Below are 19,442 nucleotides of genomic sequence, written 5' to 3' on the forward strand. Positions count from 1 at the left end.
CAGAAGTGCAATTTTATAAGTACCTTAGTAGTAAGTAAATGTAGAAAAAAAATGGACAGATCTATGTAAAAAACTATAACAGGCTATGACTATAATACAGTGAGGATATGTACAGGGATACAAATGACTATAATATGGCTATTGTAGATTATACAGATTATAAACAGTATGGATGTGACAATATATAATAACAGTAATATGTACAGTTTTGCAATGAAGTGACTAGAGTACGGTTATTGCAGATTATATAAATTATAAACAGTATGATCTATGAATGCAACAAGATATTACAGTAATATGTACAATAGTGCAATGAAGTAGTGCAATGTTCTATATGCTCTGCTCTACAAACAAAAATGGCACGCGTACATGCAGGCAAGTGTGTGTCAGTACACAAGCATCCTAAACAACAGTAATCTTCGGCCTCCGTATGACTAAAAGCTCTCACAGCGACAGCTGAGACATGACCTTCTAAGTCAGTCGGTGTCCTTTTGAGAGCACTTAATGGTAGAGGATCAACGCGGGGTTTGTGTCCGGCACTTGTTTTGGGTAGCGGACTTCCACGTTGGCACTATAAAGTCGAGAGCTTGAGAAGAAAGGTCACATGAGGGCCCGTGCCGGGAGTTCTCTTACGTAAGGTTTTCTTTGTGTACTTGGTGAGTAAATCCTCTTTCACTCTTTAAGTGATGCTGTCACAGCTACTTTTGGCCAATGTCAGGGAGCCGTGATGTCATTTAGTGCCCCTTCCAAAATCCGCATATATCCATTCTGCTTTGAACATATTAAAAGTCTGCCCGCGTTATCGCAGGTGGGGGATGTATTAAAAGTCTTAAGAAGCATGCACACACACAGATGCACACACGCGGGCGCTTGCTTCACACAGTCAGTAATAGCATGGGGGACTAAATACAAACCACAAAATGCCCTTGTCAAAAAAGCTTTCAATTCTCAGGCAGCCATTTCTCCTCAATTCAAAACAAAAAATGTTGTTGCCTCATCCTGTGGTTCACACCAGGATTCAGTTGCAGGGTCAATATTTAACATTCAAGTTGACCAAGTTGGTCCAGCTAACTGGGGCTGTCAAATGATTAAATATTTTAATCAAATTAATCTTAATTTATCTTGAATATTGCCATTATGGTGGTATTTTGGTGGTACAGGACACAATTCTATATAGTATGTATTAACAACTCCAAATGAACTGAAAATTCAAATGAAGCTTTTCCTCACACTTTTAATATTCTTTAATAGTCTTAATAGTCTTTTAATATTAGAAGAACACAATTTACTCGCATTGTTATGAGCCACAAAGGGTTGCGTTCAAAGACACCACGTAACTTTGAAGGGACATTTTGGATTTTTTGGAGTTGTATGACATCCCCATCATCAGTGCCTTACCACTTCGCCCCTTGAGCCGAGTTCTGGTTGGATTCAGTCAAGAGTTTGATGTCTCAAAACAATATGCATTCAAAAGAGTAACACAAAAATGCCTCCTCTGAAAAATCCAACCTCAGAATTGTTCAGTGTTGCTTTCTGTCCTGTCGTATCACTGTGCATTGTTGTGTGTTCCCACAGCGGATGAAGACGCAAGACTCTCTTGCCGCAGCAAACTTAATATTTACGATAAATTTTGGCATTCTGTTAAAAAACTTGTGTTTGTAGGCGAGAAAACCAATAGGTACAGTTGGGGGTTACAGCGCACCATGTTGTTTTGGCATGTGTTTGACAGCCTGCCAATGCATTTTTTATGTAGTAAGAGATTATGTTTAACCCGGAGCTGGGGGCGGTGTTTAAACACGTACCAGTCTGGCAAGGTTGACAGCATCAGAATGAAGTCGGTCTCTCAGATGAGGGTCAAGTTGGAAAGCTGGCGCGATCTCGACCACCTGTACGACAAGCAGTAACAGAGTTAAGACCGTTACCTTCTCATAGCATAGCACAGGTGAGAATAATGTGTGTTTATTATGGACGATTGTGTGTTTTATAACTATCTTGCAAATAAAAGTAATATTTTTAACCAGAAGGCAAAAGGTACCATTAAAATATGGAGCAAATGTAATAATTAGGTATCCAAGGGAATTGAACTCAAAAAACATAACACAAAGAAAAAGACACAGTAGTAAGTCAATTTTTGTATCATGTCTCCTCCTCCCCAATGAAAAAGAAAAACACTTAAAGTATGGAATTTCACTCCTAAAACAGGGGGACTAAGAATATCACGTCAGTGCTCCACCATTCCAAATCTCTCCCAACATGCAACTCTTGATGTGAGAGAGAGAAGGAGAGAGAGAGATATTAGATTTAGGGCAAATGGCAGATCGAGTCACGCAGAAGCAAAGAGCAGCTCTTCCACAAGTAAAGCAGGCCCCCAATAACAAGATTATTATCTACAAGTTGATTAAAACGCAAAAGTCATACAAAAAAAAACACAGCTGACAGATGCTAATTGGTTTAGGCTTGATGAAAGCATTGTCACAGGATGAGGCGACATTTTGCAAGTTTGCTGCGACACGCCTGAGTCAGATGTTTGCTAATTGCGTCCATCAAGCCATGCTGTAGCGCCAAATTAATTGGACTACAACTGGAGGATCTAAAAGCACCGTGCTGCCGAATGGATGAGAATTAATTCCAAGATAATTCCAAGACTTGATTTGCTGGAGAATTATATAAGTGCTGCGGATGCTGATAACGGCATTAAGACCTTTCTTATTGCAGGATAATCCTCTTAGCCCTGCGACTGATGGCACCTCCGACTTATAGACCTGACATCTTTATTATCGTAATCAACTCAAATATGAAAATGTTGCATAAGTGGATGCTCATTATAAGACAAAAGCCTCTTATGATGTTTTACATTAATACAAGCATGACAAAGCGCTGCCAAGTGCCATTTCTGCACTCGGTACTAATGTGTGTTGTATAGAACAAACAAAATGTCTTCTCACCTTCTGGTGTCGCCTCTGAATAGAGCAGTCTCTCTCGTAGAGGTGAACAACATTACCGTATTTATCCCCTGCAGACAGACACAATCCAGAGCAGGACAAGAATGCTGAAGGCTAGATTTAATATAAATAGTATTTTCTAGCTTAAACATGCTTTAATAGTGTCCTATGTAAATGTAGACAAGGTCAAACACACTTTGCAATCATAAAAAAAAAAGAACAAACAAACTGTCGTCCTTAAATTGTGACTTTCTATCTGCATTTCTGATAATGAAGCCAATGAATCTCATTCATGTCCTCTATAGCGCCGCGGCACAGCTGAAGGACTTCCATGAGTCTTGTGGACGTAATGAACAGCAGTTAATTTGCACGATGCACAATGGATGCACTTACCAAGGATCTGCACTTCAATGTGTCTTGGTTTTTCAATGAACTTCTCAACAAACAGAGCTCCGTTACCGAAAGCCGTCAAAGCCTCGGAGTAGGCCCGCTGGTAATTCTCCTCAAGCTCCTGACAAAGACAGAAAGGAAATCCATGAACGTCAGCTCAATCATTTTATAGCATTGCACAATAAACATAAACAAATTTGTCTTGTAATACATTCTTCCGTTTAACACATCAGTGATATCGACCCCTATTTGGATTCCACCTTGTCACTTCCCTTTTTCCTTTGCTTCCTTTAGCAGAAAATTTGTTGCAAACAACCTATGTGTAGAAGACGCTGCACAGAACCACAAGGGCAAGCCAAGGTCATGACTCAATCTGTATTTGTCAGACTGCAACATCCTGCCGGGCCATCGTGTTGGAGGAAGAGTGCGAGGGATAGGAGAGCTGACTCACCGTGCTCGTGCCTCAAGAGAGGATACTTGAGCCAACCCTAGCTGTCATCTCAAAGGGAGGCAAAATGACCCTGTGCTGGAGGCGGCGCCGTGTCATCGGCGCCACAAGGTGGTTTCGTCAAATAAATGTGACATGAGCGCTTCTTAATTTGACTCAGAAAAGGTAGTTAGGATTCTAATGCAAGCTTATCTGTGGAGCAGTCGCATAGAAAACCACGCAGGCAGAGGCAGCAGTGAAGTTCCACCGGCAGTGGATGCTATATTTCCACATAAGGCATTTTTATAGCAGCAATCATTCTGGGGGGGCTCTCACCTGTCTCGCTCTGAAGATCAACACTGTTTTTATTTGACCTCTATATAGGGAATAGATACAGTTAGAGGAAAAACACTTTTGGGGGAATTTTGCCCATCATTCACAATACTTTCTCTTTTCATCTTTTCTCTTTTTTAGCTGGTCTTTTATATACGTATATCTCAATAGACAAAAGAAAAAGGCATTTGTTCCTGTCTCATCTAAGGATTGTGGCTGATGGGTAAAATTCCAACATGATTTTCCATAGTATGGGAAAATTTGGGGTGAAACTATTTTTTATAGTCACCATTTTATTTTGATGAAAATGTTTTTGAGCTTTACCGTAAATTCCAGACTATAAGCCACAAATTTTATCACATGCTTTTAACCCTGAGGTTTAATTTGTTGTGGCTAATTTGCGGCTAAAAGAACTACAGTTCCCATGATGCTAAGAGAGCAGTTTCAGAATTGGAGCAGTCAATTAGTGATTGGGTTTTGAAGTCTTATGTAGTGATCGGGTTTTGATCTGAAAAATCTTAAGTAAATTGAATCAACTCGACAAGTGCAGCATATTGGCTGTAAAAATGTTGTTTTTTTTAATTGGGTGGGTGCGACTTATATTCAAGTGCGCTGAATAGTTCGGAATTTACAGTAGTCATACTTTTGTAGCGATGCCCCATAAATTAGCATAAATGCGATAATGATGTTGGTCCACAAGTGAGGATGAGCTCCACACAGCAACAAGCTTACTTGCTCAGTATGTCTGCAATCTGGAATTATTCATTATTAAGTTTGACCTTTGGATTATAAATATATGCAGCCAAGGGTCTTAATTAGATGTCCAATGACTTTATTCAAGCTCAATCTGACAAAAGGATGGCAGTCATGAAGCTCGGGAGACCCAAGTTCTCATCGTTTCTCAAGAACCCAAAGACAAAAACACTTTAAAAACACTGCCCTTGACATCCTTGTCAAACAACATGAACAAAATAACGGTCCCAGAAAAATGGCTTAAATTCGTTGAATTCTATTATATTGTATGCCCATATCCTATTTGTGGACTTGTCTTCAATACTATAGTCCCAGACATCCTTCACCAAAAGCCCCCCCCCCACCACCACCTGTCCATCTGTCCACCTGTCAATGGATGAACAGCTTCCTGACTGACAGGAGACAGAGGATGTAGCAGGGGAGCACCATATCGAGCTCCATCAGCATCGGTGCCCCCCCCAGGGGTGTGTCCACTGTTCCTCTCCCTCTCCTCGAATGACTGCACTTCAGGCGATCAATCTGTGGAAGTGCTGAAATTTGCAGATGACACCACTGTCATTGGTCTCATCAGTGACAGTGACGAATCTGCTTAAAGATGCGAGGTGGAACAGCTGGTCTCCTGGTGTGATCACAACTCCCCACAATGAGAGTCACTGTCCGTTGTTATCAAATGTATTTATGATGAGTGCTATTGGTCAGGGGTGGTGTAGAGGGGAGAAAAGTCAGGATGATTACAAGGGTCCTAAAAATAGGTAATTATTTAAAAATAAAAAAGGCAGAGCCCCAACATGATTTTTATTTTTTCCAATATATATGAAAAAAGGAACCATAAAAATTTGGGCAAAACATGAAAAATGTATAATTAATCCATGTGATGGGTATCGGGTGATTTCAGTCCTGGATAATCGGCAGGATAAAACCCTGATGGTAGCATCCTTGGTAATTATCTAGTGATATTTAACGATAATTAGACATTAAATAAGATGGACAAGGCACCCAACCCATGAAACATTATTTAGTCAAGTCTCAAAAACATACAGGGAGATTTTGAAATGCCTATTGCCTCGCAAACTGGAGCTAAAGGATATCATTGTTTATACTGAGACCAAATAAACCACTGTTATGATAATATCTGATAATAAAAATGGCATTTCTACAAAGGCAATTTATGTTATTTTATTTCTGCAGTGAGCCACACACACACTGGACACCCATGCGTATTTCACCAGGAAGGTAGGTGCTGCCAGTGCGTCTGCAATCAGAGGTGGAGATCCTGCACGGCGGATTGATGGAAAAAAAACATCCACAGGTCACTCACTGACACAGATTCTGGAAACACCTAGCCAGGTTGGATTGTAGGGTTTAAAGTGTGTGCGTGTGTAATGATGCCTTGCACGCTGCCTCTCCCATATTACGATTACTGGTATTTTCATTCACAATAGCAATGCTCACAGTCCGAGTGGCTGGGAGATTCAGAGAGCTAAGCAAAAGAAGTTGAAAAAATATTTATCTGTTGTGTTTTTACAGCACTTTTGGAGAGTGGCCTTTTTTGAAGCTTTTTGATGTGCTTCCCATCGTGATATATTTTTTCATGGCATGGCATTACAGGATGCAAACATTACATCACACTCACAAAACGCACAGCAGACACGTTTATTTGGGGTTTGTTGCCGTACGCCTCTGCAGTGTGAGAGAAAGAAAGAGGGGACAATATACGTACTGCCCATACTGCAGACTGTGTGTCCATAGGTGATCGTTTTTTGTGATCAGCTTTGAAAGGCATTGATTGGCATTTGCCGATGTTGCACCAGGGTTTTATTTATGAATCTGCCCCATCGCTAGGTTTGGGAATCTATGGAATTCTGATTTTTCCCTGAATCGTTCATGGTTTTATATTTCTATACTTAAATTCGGTGTTTAGCTCGCCAAGCAGCAGTAATGGCTGCAAAACACCAACCAATAAGAAGTCGACACCCATGAAGAAGAAGCGGCAGGAAGAGTTTGTATGCATCCATTTCATGCAACGGCCGTGTGCGACGGCGATGGAAAGTTTGGCTGAAACATTTGTAACACCATCCTATCATGCAAAGAATTAAACACCACCGGATTCACGGTGAGCAGAGTGTCCCGTGTCCTTGTTTATGACGCACGACGCTGGACTCCAACCAGTCAGGTAAATAAAACAATAAATGCCAACATTGAAGAAGCAAACTAATGGTGGCCAACTCAAAAATCCAGCTAACCTCAGCCGGGAAGTTGATGAAACCCTGCATTTGAGGGCTTAACTGTAACTATAGACAAGCTGTTGCTGTTGCTCCAATTATTGCTTTCAATTAACCACTCAGGCGAAAACCAAAAAAAAGCTAATTAGTGTAACTAATGTAAATAGTTTATGTTAACGCCACACAATGGCAGTAGCTACATTTGAAGTGTGACTGGTCAGTATCCGTCTGTGTGTACTCCCTTGTTGTGCTGTACTATATACAGTACTTGTTGATAAATCACCATGTGGTCACTCGACATTCACAGTGACGCTCCTGCAACTAGAAAACTATACAATTAATATAATCACTGTATACAAATAAAATGTTAGCAAGACAATTGATTGGACAAAAAACAGCTGTCTGCTATAAAAAAAAAAAGCTAGACAAGGTAAAATTTGAGAGACAGGAACACACAGGGGAACACAACTGCACACTCCCCCGCAGCAAAAAGCATAAGAAGCTGCAGCCAGGCTCTCGATGAAATAATGTGCAGCGACAGCACGCAGGCGTCTATGGGCCTGCGGGAGGTCATTTTACCATTTGAGTTACACATTTTGGATGGAGTCATGCAGCACAAGGACATTATAGCAATACTCAAACAAGGAGCGGACTCAATTTGGTCCCACCTGCACTGAAGGGGAAAACAATGCATCACTCTGCATTGACTTTGTTATGCAGAAATGCGCCCCACACCATTAACAACAGAAACAAAATTATACTTGATATACTAAGATGCATAAAACAAATTGCTGGGAGAAGTAAAGAGGACTGAGGCAGTCAGAGAAGCATTTGCAGATGGAAGGGGAGTAGAGCAGCGCCATACCTGTCTACAAAGTTATATGTATGGAGATTTACACATTTTGTAAACATCACTTACGTTGTTTACAGTGGGAATATAATTACACTTATGTTGACTGCATTTGGATGAGTTGCATGACACATTCCGGTAATGGCACCCTGGGAAGGTGCAAATGGATGGGAACGTTATAGCTGGCGATGCGGGCTGGGGGCGCCTCTGGAGGCAATTTTAGACAACAGACCGGGAGGCATAGGGTGGGTGGATATAAACGACCAAGTTGTAATATCCAAGCAATTCCACACAAAACACAAATATCATGAATATAAAAAGCAAACATGTCGCCAGGGGACTAGAGGAGCTCACCTCGTACTCTCGGACGACCCTCATGCCACGGCCGCCGCCTCCGTATGCAGCTTTGAAGATGATAGGAAAGCCATAGGTCTGAGCAAAGGCCTGGGCCTCCTGCAGGCTAGAGATGGGAGAGTTTGTGCCCGGGACCACGGGTACACCTTGAAAGACACAAGCATGCATCATTGATCAAGTGCACAACATTTTCCTGGCTGTACAATATTGTACCCTTTTCCTACCGGCGCTGATGGCGAGGGAGCGGGCCTCCACTTTATCTCCCATCTTGCGGACCGTTTCTGGGGTGGGACCAACAAACATCACCCCAGCATCCGCACAGGCTTGGGCAAAGTCTGAACGTTCTGATAAGAAGCCATAGCCTGGGTGGATAGCGTCCACGTTGTTGTCCTATGGAAAGGTAAATTGAAAATTATTTTTGTAATAAAAATAAGGGGGCTGCACAGCGGACGAGTGGTTAGCGCGCAGGCCTCACAGACCCGAGTTCAATTCCACCCTCGGCCATCTCTGTGTTGAGTTTGCATGTTCTCCCCGTGCATACATGGGTTTAATCCGGGTACTCCGGTTTCCTCCCATATTCCAAAAACATGCTAGGTTAATTGGCGACTCCAAATTGTCCATAGTTATGAATGTGAGTGTGAATGGTTGTTTGTCTATATGTGCCCTGTGATTGGCTGGCGACCAGTCCAGGCTATACCCCCCCCCCCTCTCGCCTGAAGACAGCTGGGATAGGGTACAGCACCTCCACCCCCCGCGACCCTTGTGAGGATAAGCGGTAGAAAATGAATGAATGAATGAAAAAAAAATAAGGCTCCAATTTGAGGAAAATATATACTGCTTTATGGATCCTTTACAGGAAATGACTTCGCTGCAACAACCAGAATTACAGACAGCACAGTACAAACAACAATAAAATGAAAACAAAATTAAATGTATAGTTCATTCATTCATTCATTTTCTACCGCTTATCCTCACAAGGGTCGTGGGGGGTGCTGGAGCCTATCCCAGCTGTCTTCGGACAAGAGGCGGGGTACACCCTGGACTGGTCACTAGCCAATCACAGGGCAAACAACCATGTAGAATGTAAATCTAATCAATTTTATACAATATAAATCTAACAATTTAGACCAATAAGGGCATCCTTTCACACCTTTCATGTGGCAACTCCTGACAGTGAAAGGTCCAAAGTGGACAGAAAAGTGTACAATCAGAGCATAAGTAAATGTGAAATGTACAATTGCTAAAAAGATACAGTCCACCATTTGTATAAGAGAAGGGACAGCTCACATACTATGATTTCCAACCAGAGCACACCAATGTACAGTACATGACTAACTTTTTATAAACAAATGTATGCACCGTTCTAAATAGCTTAAGAACTCCTGTATTATTGTGGTTGCAGGTGGAATCTTATTCCACTGCATATATTAGCCCATTTAATGAAAGGGCTGCTTTCAAATCAGGATCAATATGCTTGCTATGCTTTAGAATTTCAGCGTTCGGATTGTGTCTAAAATTAAAAATCAGGTGGAATTCGCGTCATCCCTCAGTTGATCCAATTTGCATGTGACATGACACGAAAAGATGCACGGACTGAAGACATTTTAATCATCTCATGCTATCAAAGTTGCAATCGCTCTTATCTGTGAGCGAATGGAAGGGCATACATAATGATGACAGGGTCAGGGGGAGACACACACACACACGCATACACACACACACACCAGCCTGACGAATAGAGCCATCTTTACATCAGTGTACCATCTGCTCCTGGATGCAAGGCCAACTATAATCATGGACCATCATGTGGTTAAGGGAAGCAGGCCAGGAGCTATGGAGCCACGGACACACATACAATAATTCCCCTTTTTGTTTTTGCATGTTTGTCATTTAATTTTGTCATTTCAGAAACTAACATAGCCCTGTGTGAAAAAGTGATTGCTGATTCCTGTTAAGGCATAACTTAACTGAGATTAATTGAAAGCCAACAGTGTGGAAAATGTTCTAAAAACATTTCTAAACCTTTGGGAACCACAGTGAGAGCCCTTATCCACAAATGGTGAATATATGGAACAGTGGTGAGCCTACCCAGGAGTGGCTGGCCAACCAAAATGACCCAAGAACGCTGCCACGACTCATCCAAGAGGTCACAAAAGACCCCACCACAACATCCAAAGTACTACAGGCCTCACTTGGCTCCGTTAAGGTTAGTGTTCATGACTCCACCATAAGAAAGACACTGGACAAAAACGGCCTACGTGGCAGAGTTCCAGGACCAAAACCACTGCCAAACAAAAAACATTAAGGCTGGTCTTAATTTTGACAGAAAACATCTTGATGATACCCAGTACTTTCAGAAAAATACTCTGTGGTCTGACTACACAAAAGTAGAACTTTTGTGAAGTTTTGAACCACCATATTTTACCAACAGTAAAATATGGTGGTGGTAGTGTGAGGGTCTGGGGCTGTTTTGCTGCTTCAGGACCTGGAAGACTTTCTGTGATAAATGGAACCATGAATTCTGTTGTCGATCAGACAATCCTGAAGGAGAATGTCCAGCCATCCATTGGTGAACTCAAGCTGACTGATTATAGATTTTGTGTGTAAAATGAACAGTGATGCTTCACCTTGGCTACTTTGATGATGTCAGGGATGTGCAGGTAGGCAGCTACGGGCGGCAGACCTTTCCCAATCAGGTAGGCCTCGTCTGCTTTCTGTCTGCAAAGCAAAAAATAATCAAATTAATGAACAGTTGTGTTATATTTCTTCATCTAACAATAACAAACCAATTCAGTTGTTTGTTATGAGATAAATTGCACTCTTCCTAAAACCATTAGTGCAGTTAAAACAATGAGGCAGGACAATACAGGTATATTCAGCCAAGAAGAGTCATTCTGAGCTGGATTAAGACAACAAATAGCGTGTTAGTCTTGTGTACATACAATTACACTTGTGTCGTTGTCGCAACATAAACACAATTATTTTGTCCCCTTCAGGATACCTTAATAAACATCACTGTTTATCCAGAGGCGTCAGACCAACCAGGCGCACTAGTTCCAAAACTGCTGACTCACTCGGTGCAACCAACAAGACACCACCTACCAACTCTAACATTTTTTTATTATTATTATTATTTATTTATTTGGGCAAATACACGAAACACCACAGTGCATCTCCCACACCAATCATCCATTGTTTACATCTGTATTCAACTATCTGATCACAAGACCAAAAGGAGTAGGCTGAAGCAAAAGCTTATAAATGCCTACCCCTTTTTGCAAGATATAATCATGTTCATGCCACTGTCTTGTTTTCCCCTGTTATTATTGTCATTGTAATATTAATTACATTGAACAAACAATGTCACGTTTGCCAAAGTCAAACTCCAATCCCCCAAGGAGGTTCATTCCTTGTCCTGGGCGTGTCGCCTTTACAATTATTGGGTAATCATCACAAAACCATCCGTTTTTTCATTATGCTGCCTCAGTCAGCATCTTGTCGTTTTACAATATATTATATAATATTTATTATACACCATGACTTTCTACACCCCATTAAATGTCTTTAATGTAAATTTGCCCTGATTATTCTTGTTAATCAGATAATAAAAATGGAGTCAAATGTCACAAAAACAAAACAGTAATGTGACAACACCCGAGGCAGAAGTCTCTTTGACAAACCAAAACAAATACCACTTGCAAGCAATAGTAGCAAAATAAATGTAAGTCAATGTAGCCAAGTACAAGCATTTCTTCAAAATGCTCAAGTAAAAACAAAAAGTATGCTGCATTCAAATTACTCTGACAAGTATAATTTATCCAAAGCTACTGTAAATGTAGCATCCACCACAATCAGATTACTACCTGATGCGCCGTTATCTAACGCTAAGTTATAGGATGTGTCTGGGCCGGAACAGGAGGTGTTAAAGGATTATATTTCCTCGTCTCTTGCTTCCCGTCTTATTTGCCTGTCTTCCTCACCAGTGGGTGCCGGATTTTTCATTGTGAAAAAAAGGATAAGTACTAGCACCCCTGCATTGATTATGGTGGTCTTAATGAGATTACTGTGAAGAATAAGTACCCGCATGCGTTTATGAATTCCGCCTTTTCCCTCATTACACTCAGGGAGCGTTTTCTCCAAGCTTCATCGCTGCAATATGTATCACTTGGGTAGAATGAAGAAGAGTGAGGAAGAGTGGAAGACTGCCTTTAATACACCTATGGGTCTCATGAGATGGGTATCAGAGTGGGAGCTGTCTTTCCCAGCACTCCCCTGCTGAGCAGGAGCTCCACCCATGTGCATTCTTCTTGCGTGGCCTCACTACAGCGGAGTGAAATTGTAATGTCGGGAATAGGGAGCTGTTGGCCATCAATCTTCATCTTCACGGCAGAACAGGAGACACCGGTTGGAGTGTGCGGCTCTTCCTGTTCCTGGTTCTTACTGATCACAAGAACCTCAGAGACTCAATTCCCGACAAGCATGTTTCCATGATCTGCCTCTATTAATATCAAACCAAATGTTCTCTCCAGAATCCATGGTCCTGATGTGGGCGATGCTGCCCCGGAGACCATCATACATGTGATCAGGATGTTTGGGGTGCTCCATGGGGGTGTCTGACCCTTGTTTGTGCCAGCTGAATTGAGGTTGAAGGTCTTGTAATGGGGATATTCTTACAAGGTGACTTGCCATCCCAGAGATTTTGATGGTCCTTGATTGGTGCTGATATCAATATATTTGTCATCGCCTGTTTTTTCTGCGCCAGAGGTACATCCCATCACCTGCCGACAGGACTCATGCGTTCTCTCGACATCCCTCCACATCCTTTCCTTCACACTAGACTTGATCTTTGGCCTCCAGCCTTCACATGGCAAAAATATGATCCTTAAAGTGGTCAACAGATCCGAACACCCTGCTGATCCTCTCACCTGATCCTCCCCCAGATTGAATACACCAACAACTCCCTAATCAACTGGGCCACAGGTATGTCTGATTTGAGACCGCCTATAGCTACCAACCACCTTTGTCTTTCCCATCTGTCCACCTTTATCTATGGTGGACTTGTTATGTGTGGCAGGATACCCAGGCTATTCTGTCACAGACCGCTGCCCGTAAATGTCAAATGGCCAATCATCACAGAATTCCCGTTGGTCTGCTGCAGCCTGTGTGCTTTTTGGTGCAGTGCCTATTATTGCCGGGGACAGAATGACCTGGACGCAATCTTCATAAGGACTTAATTGCTCATTGTGATTGCTTTTCTCATGCTAAACTTGTTTTTTTGATCTTACCTGTCACCTAGACTCTTGTGAGTATTTTTGGTTAGCTTTGGTTGAATCATCCTGGCTGGGGATTGACTGGGGACTGGATAAGCAAGGGAAAGGGAGGGGGGGGGGGGGGGTCATGTGTGCCTGCTTGTATTCGACGAGGTATGAGAGAGATATTCCCCCCAACAACGCCCCCCCACACACAGAACCATGAATATACCCCAAAAAAGGAACATCTCAGAAGAAAATTTAAAAAAAAATGTTTTGAGCACGAGGCAAAAAGAGGCGCTGATGCAAGTGCACAATGGAAGAGATCATGAGATCAGGTGCTATTTGTCAATATATTATTTTCATGTTAACCCTTAGATGCATAAGTGGGTCAAAAATGACCCGGTCAGGTTGTTTTCTTGAAATATCTTTGTAATGATTTTTTTTTATCATTTCATATTCCAGGTATTCCTCAAAAAACGTTTACGAGATCATGCCATTTACATTTTTAACTTACCTTTTATACATTTTAAGAAATTTTGGTTTTTGTGTTACAACCCCAACCTTCCATAAGTGGGTCAAAAATGATCCGCATGCATTTTCTATGGAATCCAATCGGAACCTTTGATTCTTATCAACTTTGGCTGTCAGGAATAAATTAACTGTAGACTATATCAGAAGTGTCACCCCTCAGGAAGATTATTTTACACATCAAGTGCTAATACAACAAGTATTATCTTCATATAATATTGAGTATGTGTCTTTCATGACTGTTAGTATTATCAACAAATTAGCAACAAATTTTATAACTTGCTGACACTAGCTGTTTAACATTACTATATGTATTGTTGGGCATTACTCTTTTGTTTCCTCATCCATGCCTTGGCTGCTAGATACACAGCTGAAATGGTCCTACAGATGCTGGATGATGGAGAGACAGTAACGGGGTTGGACTCTGAGTCAGAAATGTCTGATGACCCAGACCTTTGTCCAGGAAGTGCAAGCCAAGTATGGCCTAAAGATCTTCTGGTTGTGTGATGCACGCATCCCCTATGCAACACACAATGGATCCTCACATTTTCTATTGTTGTATGGGGTCATTTTCTTTTTCAAAAATGTAAAAAAGTGAAAAATTAAGATGTTTCTAACATGAAATCATTCTTGTGTGGTCCTAAATATAATACAAAATATCATAGTGATTATTCCTAACCAAAATGGCAAAATTGGCACATTGAAAAACGCATTGATTCTAGTATGGGTCATTTTTGACCCACTTATGGAAGAGTGAAGGGTCCAGTCACTCATGCATCTAAGGGTTAAACAACAATTTGGGGCTAAATATACCGTATATGACGCCCCCCCCCCCCCAGTGTTGGCTAGAAAATTAAAAGGAACAGGCTGTCAATTCACTCTACTGCACATTTGCCTCGCACATAACCAATGTACACAATCCCACTAGTTGGCATGCATTGCATATGCACGCTGCATTTCTGTTTGTTTACTTTGTTGTTGTAACAAGTATAATTAAAAACTATTACAACTGTAAGTTGTGTTGGCTTTTTCATCTCCAAACTGTTTTTCTTTAGCGGAAGAAAGGGGAAAATGGCTCTTGGATAATAAAGGTTGCCGACCCCAGAGCTATAACAACACACTCATAGTACCTGTGCATCTGTCCGGTGTCCTGCTCAGAGTAGACAGCCACCGTTCGAATCCCAAGCTCGGTGCACGCTCTGAATACACGGATAGCAATCTCACCTGGACAAAGACAAGAATTGGATTTGAATTGGAGGTTGCTTTTATCCCGAGATGACTGTTCTGATCAGCCAAATGGCCTCAGGCATTGGTGTGCACAAAACAGCCTGCAAATGTATTTTATATTATGTTTCTTTCTTTTTGTTATTATTTAGAAGTGAAATGCACAAAAAGGTAAGACAGAGCGAGAGGATAATTTTGCTTGAAGTGAACACTGGCCCAATATCATCCAGTCTGTGTCTATTCATTACAAATTACAAACACGCACACACACACACACACACACACACACACTAAAGCCTAGCTCTGTCCGGTGCTCTCCAGTGTGATGAATGTGATCTAATGCGGTCAGGATATCGCATCATACCGATATGAAGGACAGACATTGATGGAAAGCCTGACTCTGCGTATGTGTGTATGTGTGTGTGTGTGTGTGTGTGTGTGTGTGTGTGGCAGGGTCCAAAAGCCATTTGAATCGCAATGATGGATTAAAGCATTTTAATAGAGCTTTGACATGGGGACTGGCATAGATCTTTGAATGAATGCATGAAAGCAATGCAGGCACATCATTTGCAGGAGATCAGCACACATAGCCATACTTGGTAATATAACATAAGATTAGGGATGCGGTGATCTACAACAGGCTCGGCCAAGAAATACATAAATCTGACTATTCATAATTGGCTAATTTGTCTTGGGTTGGCAATAATATAAAACATAAGAAGCAAGAATTAAAATGCAAAGAGCCCCTTGCTTATTTAATAGCATAACTGATTGCCAGTAATATCCCAAACTCCTTCAGGACATTTTAGGCCCAAGCACAAAAGTGAAAAACACTAATATGCGTTAAAACGTAACTGGGCTTTTTGCAATAACAGTAATAGACTGCACTTTTTAGTCTTTAGAGGCGTTCTGTCGGGGTAAAAGAAATGTGTGTCGCCGCCCACAACAGTATGTGTGCTAAACATTAATAAACACCAAGGCAAATTAGAAAATAAGCTTTTGCAAGATGCTACTGCAGACATCTTTCATTATAAATATTGCATTACAGCTTCTTCAATTAAAAGGACTCCAACTGAATTAGCAGTGCTGGGACTAACAGAAAAAAATACAAAATAAAAATATATATTGTATATTAACAGTAGGGATATCAGATATGCCGATATCGTCCAACTCTCAATCTCCGATACTGATATCAGCCGAGAACAATATGTGTAACATGACCTATTTTCTGTAGTGGAATGAAAACATACAGTATGTGTTGTATACAGAATTTTTAACATGATCGGGTAAAAATCTAATACGGATATTAACTAATATTGCATTTTCATTCTGATACCGTGACTAATTCAATTACTTTGTCGAGTGAGTATCTAGTAACTATTAGGAGTGTCACAAGACACTCAGCTCACAAGACAAGATACATGAGATTGGGTCGACGAGAACGAGAACAATGAAAAAAATAGATGACTGGACAAACAGACTTTTTAATTTAACAAAAGTCACAAAAACTCAAGTGCATTTTGGAATGTTTGTCTCCCAATTTATTTTATAAATGTCAACATTATTTTGAGACCAAATTCACCACTGATGATAATATGATATACGGTATGTTGTTCCCTCACTACATCAATGTTTTGGGTTTTCTCCGGGTACTCCGGTTTCCTCCCACATTCCAAAATAATGTTGGGTTAATTGGCGACTCTAAATTGTCCATAGGTATAGATCTCAGCTGGGATAGGCTCCAGCATACCCCTGCAACATGTATCGTGTTCTGCATCCTGATTGGCTAAGCGAGAACCCACCCATTGTGTTTAGTGCCCTGTCAATCAATGTCATCTGTGCCTTTCTGTACAGACAAATGTATGTAAATATTCAATTGCCAGGAATGTAGTGCAGTATTTTTTAAAGTTTTATCCCCAACAGTACTCACGGAATGTTCTGCACACACCCAAAAAGCAGAAGAGGAAGGGCGCCATTGCGGCAGACGGAAGTAAGGAGGAAAATACGATGACGGGAGCAATATGTTTTAACAAGGATACAAAAATGCCACAGTACAGTGGAACGGCACCAGGACGACAGAGAGCCACGGTCAGAGGAGTGAAATACCATTGAGTCACTTTATAATTTATTGTGTCCAACCTTGTAGGTTGATCATTAAAATTCTAACAAGGTTTTAACTTTTTAAACAAGTGAGAAATGTGAGAAAATTTGAATGCCTGTCTGAGAAAATTGTATAAAGGGTATGGTGAGGTGTTACAGCCTTAAAATTATTGCGGGCTATTTTAGGAACCTATCCCCTGCAATAAACGGGGGAACACTGCATCATAATAATGCTAATATCAACGGGTTCACCTTGTTCATTCATTATTAAGCCGAAATATTCCCATACAAGAGCTGTGGCATTTGGCTCTCTAACCTCTATACAGTAGTGTTACCTTGCATTGCTCCTCACAGGATACCCGTAGCAACTATAACTAATTTGTAGTACAAGGAATTGTAATAGTCTTTTTTGTCATTTGCCCAACACTGAATTACAAAGCCTTGGCAGGAAGACGCATCTTACCTCTGTTAGCCACCATCACTTTCTTGATAGGCCGATACTCGCTCTGCGGTGCCGAATGGGTGGAGCGGGACAGAATGCACGCCCTCCTCACGGCGAGCAGGCTGAGGCTCCCCCGAAATGCAGCACACCTCAACATCCTGTGTGAGAGCAAACATTGACATTTTCAAGCAAAAGCACATGTAACACCACACAGGAGCGTCACAAGAGGTAAGTCAGCGTAAAATGCAAATGATCCCCCATTCTAGATGAGCGGCAATCAATAAATAATCACGGTAATGCTGATTATGTGCTTCAAATTGACTGTGCTAGAGTAAAATATCCATGAACGTATACAAATCTATTAAAATGTCATAACAATAACCAGCTATCTGTGTCACTATTACCTGAAAACCCCATTAGGCACATTCTAATTAGCTCTGCTAAGAAATATTTTTTAATTGGCACTGAGACAAGTATTGATTTCACAATGTCAATTATTTTGTGTGTAGATTGCGACGGTGTAATGTATCATAATGAGAGCTGATTCCGAGATTTTGGAATACTACACCAATCCATCCATTTTCTATTACGCTTATGCTCTCTCGGGTAGCTGGGTATGCTGGAGCCTATTCCAGCTGACTTTGGGCGAGAGGCAAGGTATACCCTGGTCTGGTCTCCAGCCAATCACAGGGCATGTGGAACACTACACCTACAGCAAAATACTAATCAGGGTATTAAATTCATAATAAGTGTCATAATGTCATTTTTTGGGCGGCACAGTGGTAGAGTGGTTAGCGCACAGACCTCACAGCTAGGAGACCAGGGTTCAATTCCACCCTCTGCCATCTCTGTGTGGAGTTTGCATGTTCTCCCCGTGCATGCGTGGGTTTTCTCCGGGTACTCCGGTTTCCTCCCACATTCCAAAAACATGCTAGGTTAATTCCAAATTGTCCATAGGTATGAATGTATGAATGTGAGTGTTTGTCTATATGTACTGTGATTGGCTGGCGACCAGTCCAGGGTGTACCCCGCCTCTCGCCCAAAGACAGCTGGGATAGGCTCCAGCACCCCCCGCGACCCTCGTGAGGAAAAGCGGTAGAAAATGAACCAGCAAGACTGTCTAATATGAAAGTCAGCTGTGCTTTTCCATGAAAAGTAACACAATAATGAGACATATTTGTCTTTTTTTCTACAATTAACTGACTTTAAAACAATTAAAAGAATGACCAAACCATAACGGTGTCCTTCTGTAGCCGTATTCTGTCCAAAAAATACCACACACACACACAATAAAACACAGAAATACTTCTACAGACGGCCTGTAGGTGTCTCTGTCACAGTGCAGCTTACATTTTTTAATTGCTTTATTGATGCCGATACAGTAAAATAAAATGAATGAGGCACTAAAATAAAATAATTGAGACTCTTCTTCAAAATATCTCTCAATGACCCTGACCCTGACGGTACGTTGCTGCCACCATGTGGACAAACAGCAGCATTGCACCATCTTATGGATTAGGTGTGTCAAGAGGTTTTATATCTTGAGTTAACATCATACGACCATAAAATGTTAGCCAAGATGGTTAATCAATGAAGAAATTATTCTAGAGCTAAAAGTGCATCAC

At 41.3% G+C, this 19,442-nt stretch overlaps 1 protein-coding gene across 1 annotated transcript in view; it reads right to left on the minus strand.

The window, feature by feature from the left end:
- The window catches only part of pcxb (pyruvate carboxylase b), a 219,111-nt gene that overhangs the window by 192,969 nt on the left and 6,700 nt on the right, over window positions 1-19,442 (minus strand). The window contains exons 2-9 of the mRNA XM_058066386.2: window positions 17,839-17,975; window positions 15,182-15,275; window positions 10,899-10,989; window positions 8,496-8,661; window positions 8,272-8,417; window positions 3,336-3,453; window positions 2,946-3,013; window positions 1,803-1,886 (exon numbers count right to left, since the gene is read on the minus strand). Coding sequence (XP_057922369.2) covers window positions 1,803-1,886; window positions 2,946-3,013; window positions 3,336-3,453; window positions 8,272-8,417; window positions 8,496-8,661; window positions 10,899-10,989; window positions 15,182-15,275; window positions 17,839-17,975 — 904 coding nt within the window. The remainder of the gene's footprint in view (window positions 1-1,802; window positions 1,887-2,945; window positions 3,014-3,335; window positions 3,454-8,271; window positions 8,418-8,495; window positions 8,662-10,898; window positions 10,990-15,181; window positions 15,276-17,838; window positions 17,976-19,442) is intronic.

This window comes from Doryrhamphus excisus, linkage group LG2 (assembly GCF_037039965.1).
Source record: "Doryrhamphus excisus strain RoL-2023G ecotype Guam linkage group LG2, RoL_Dexc_Guam_v1.1, whole genome shotgun sequence".
In the NCBI taxonomy this organism is placed as follows: domain Eukaryota; kingdom Metazoa; phylum Chordata; class Actinopteri; order Syngnathiformes; family Syngnathidae; genus Doryrhamphus; species Doryrhamphus excisus.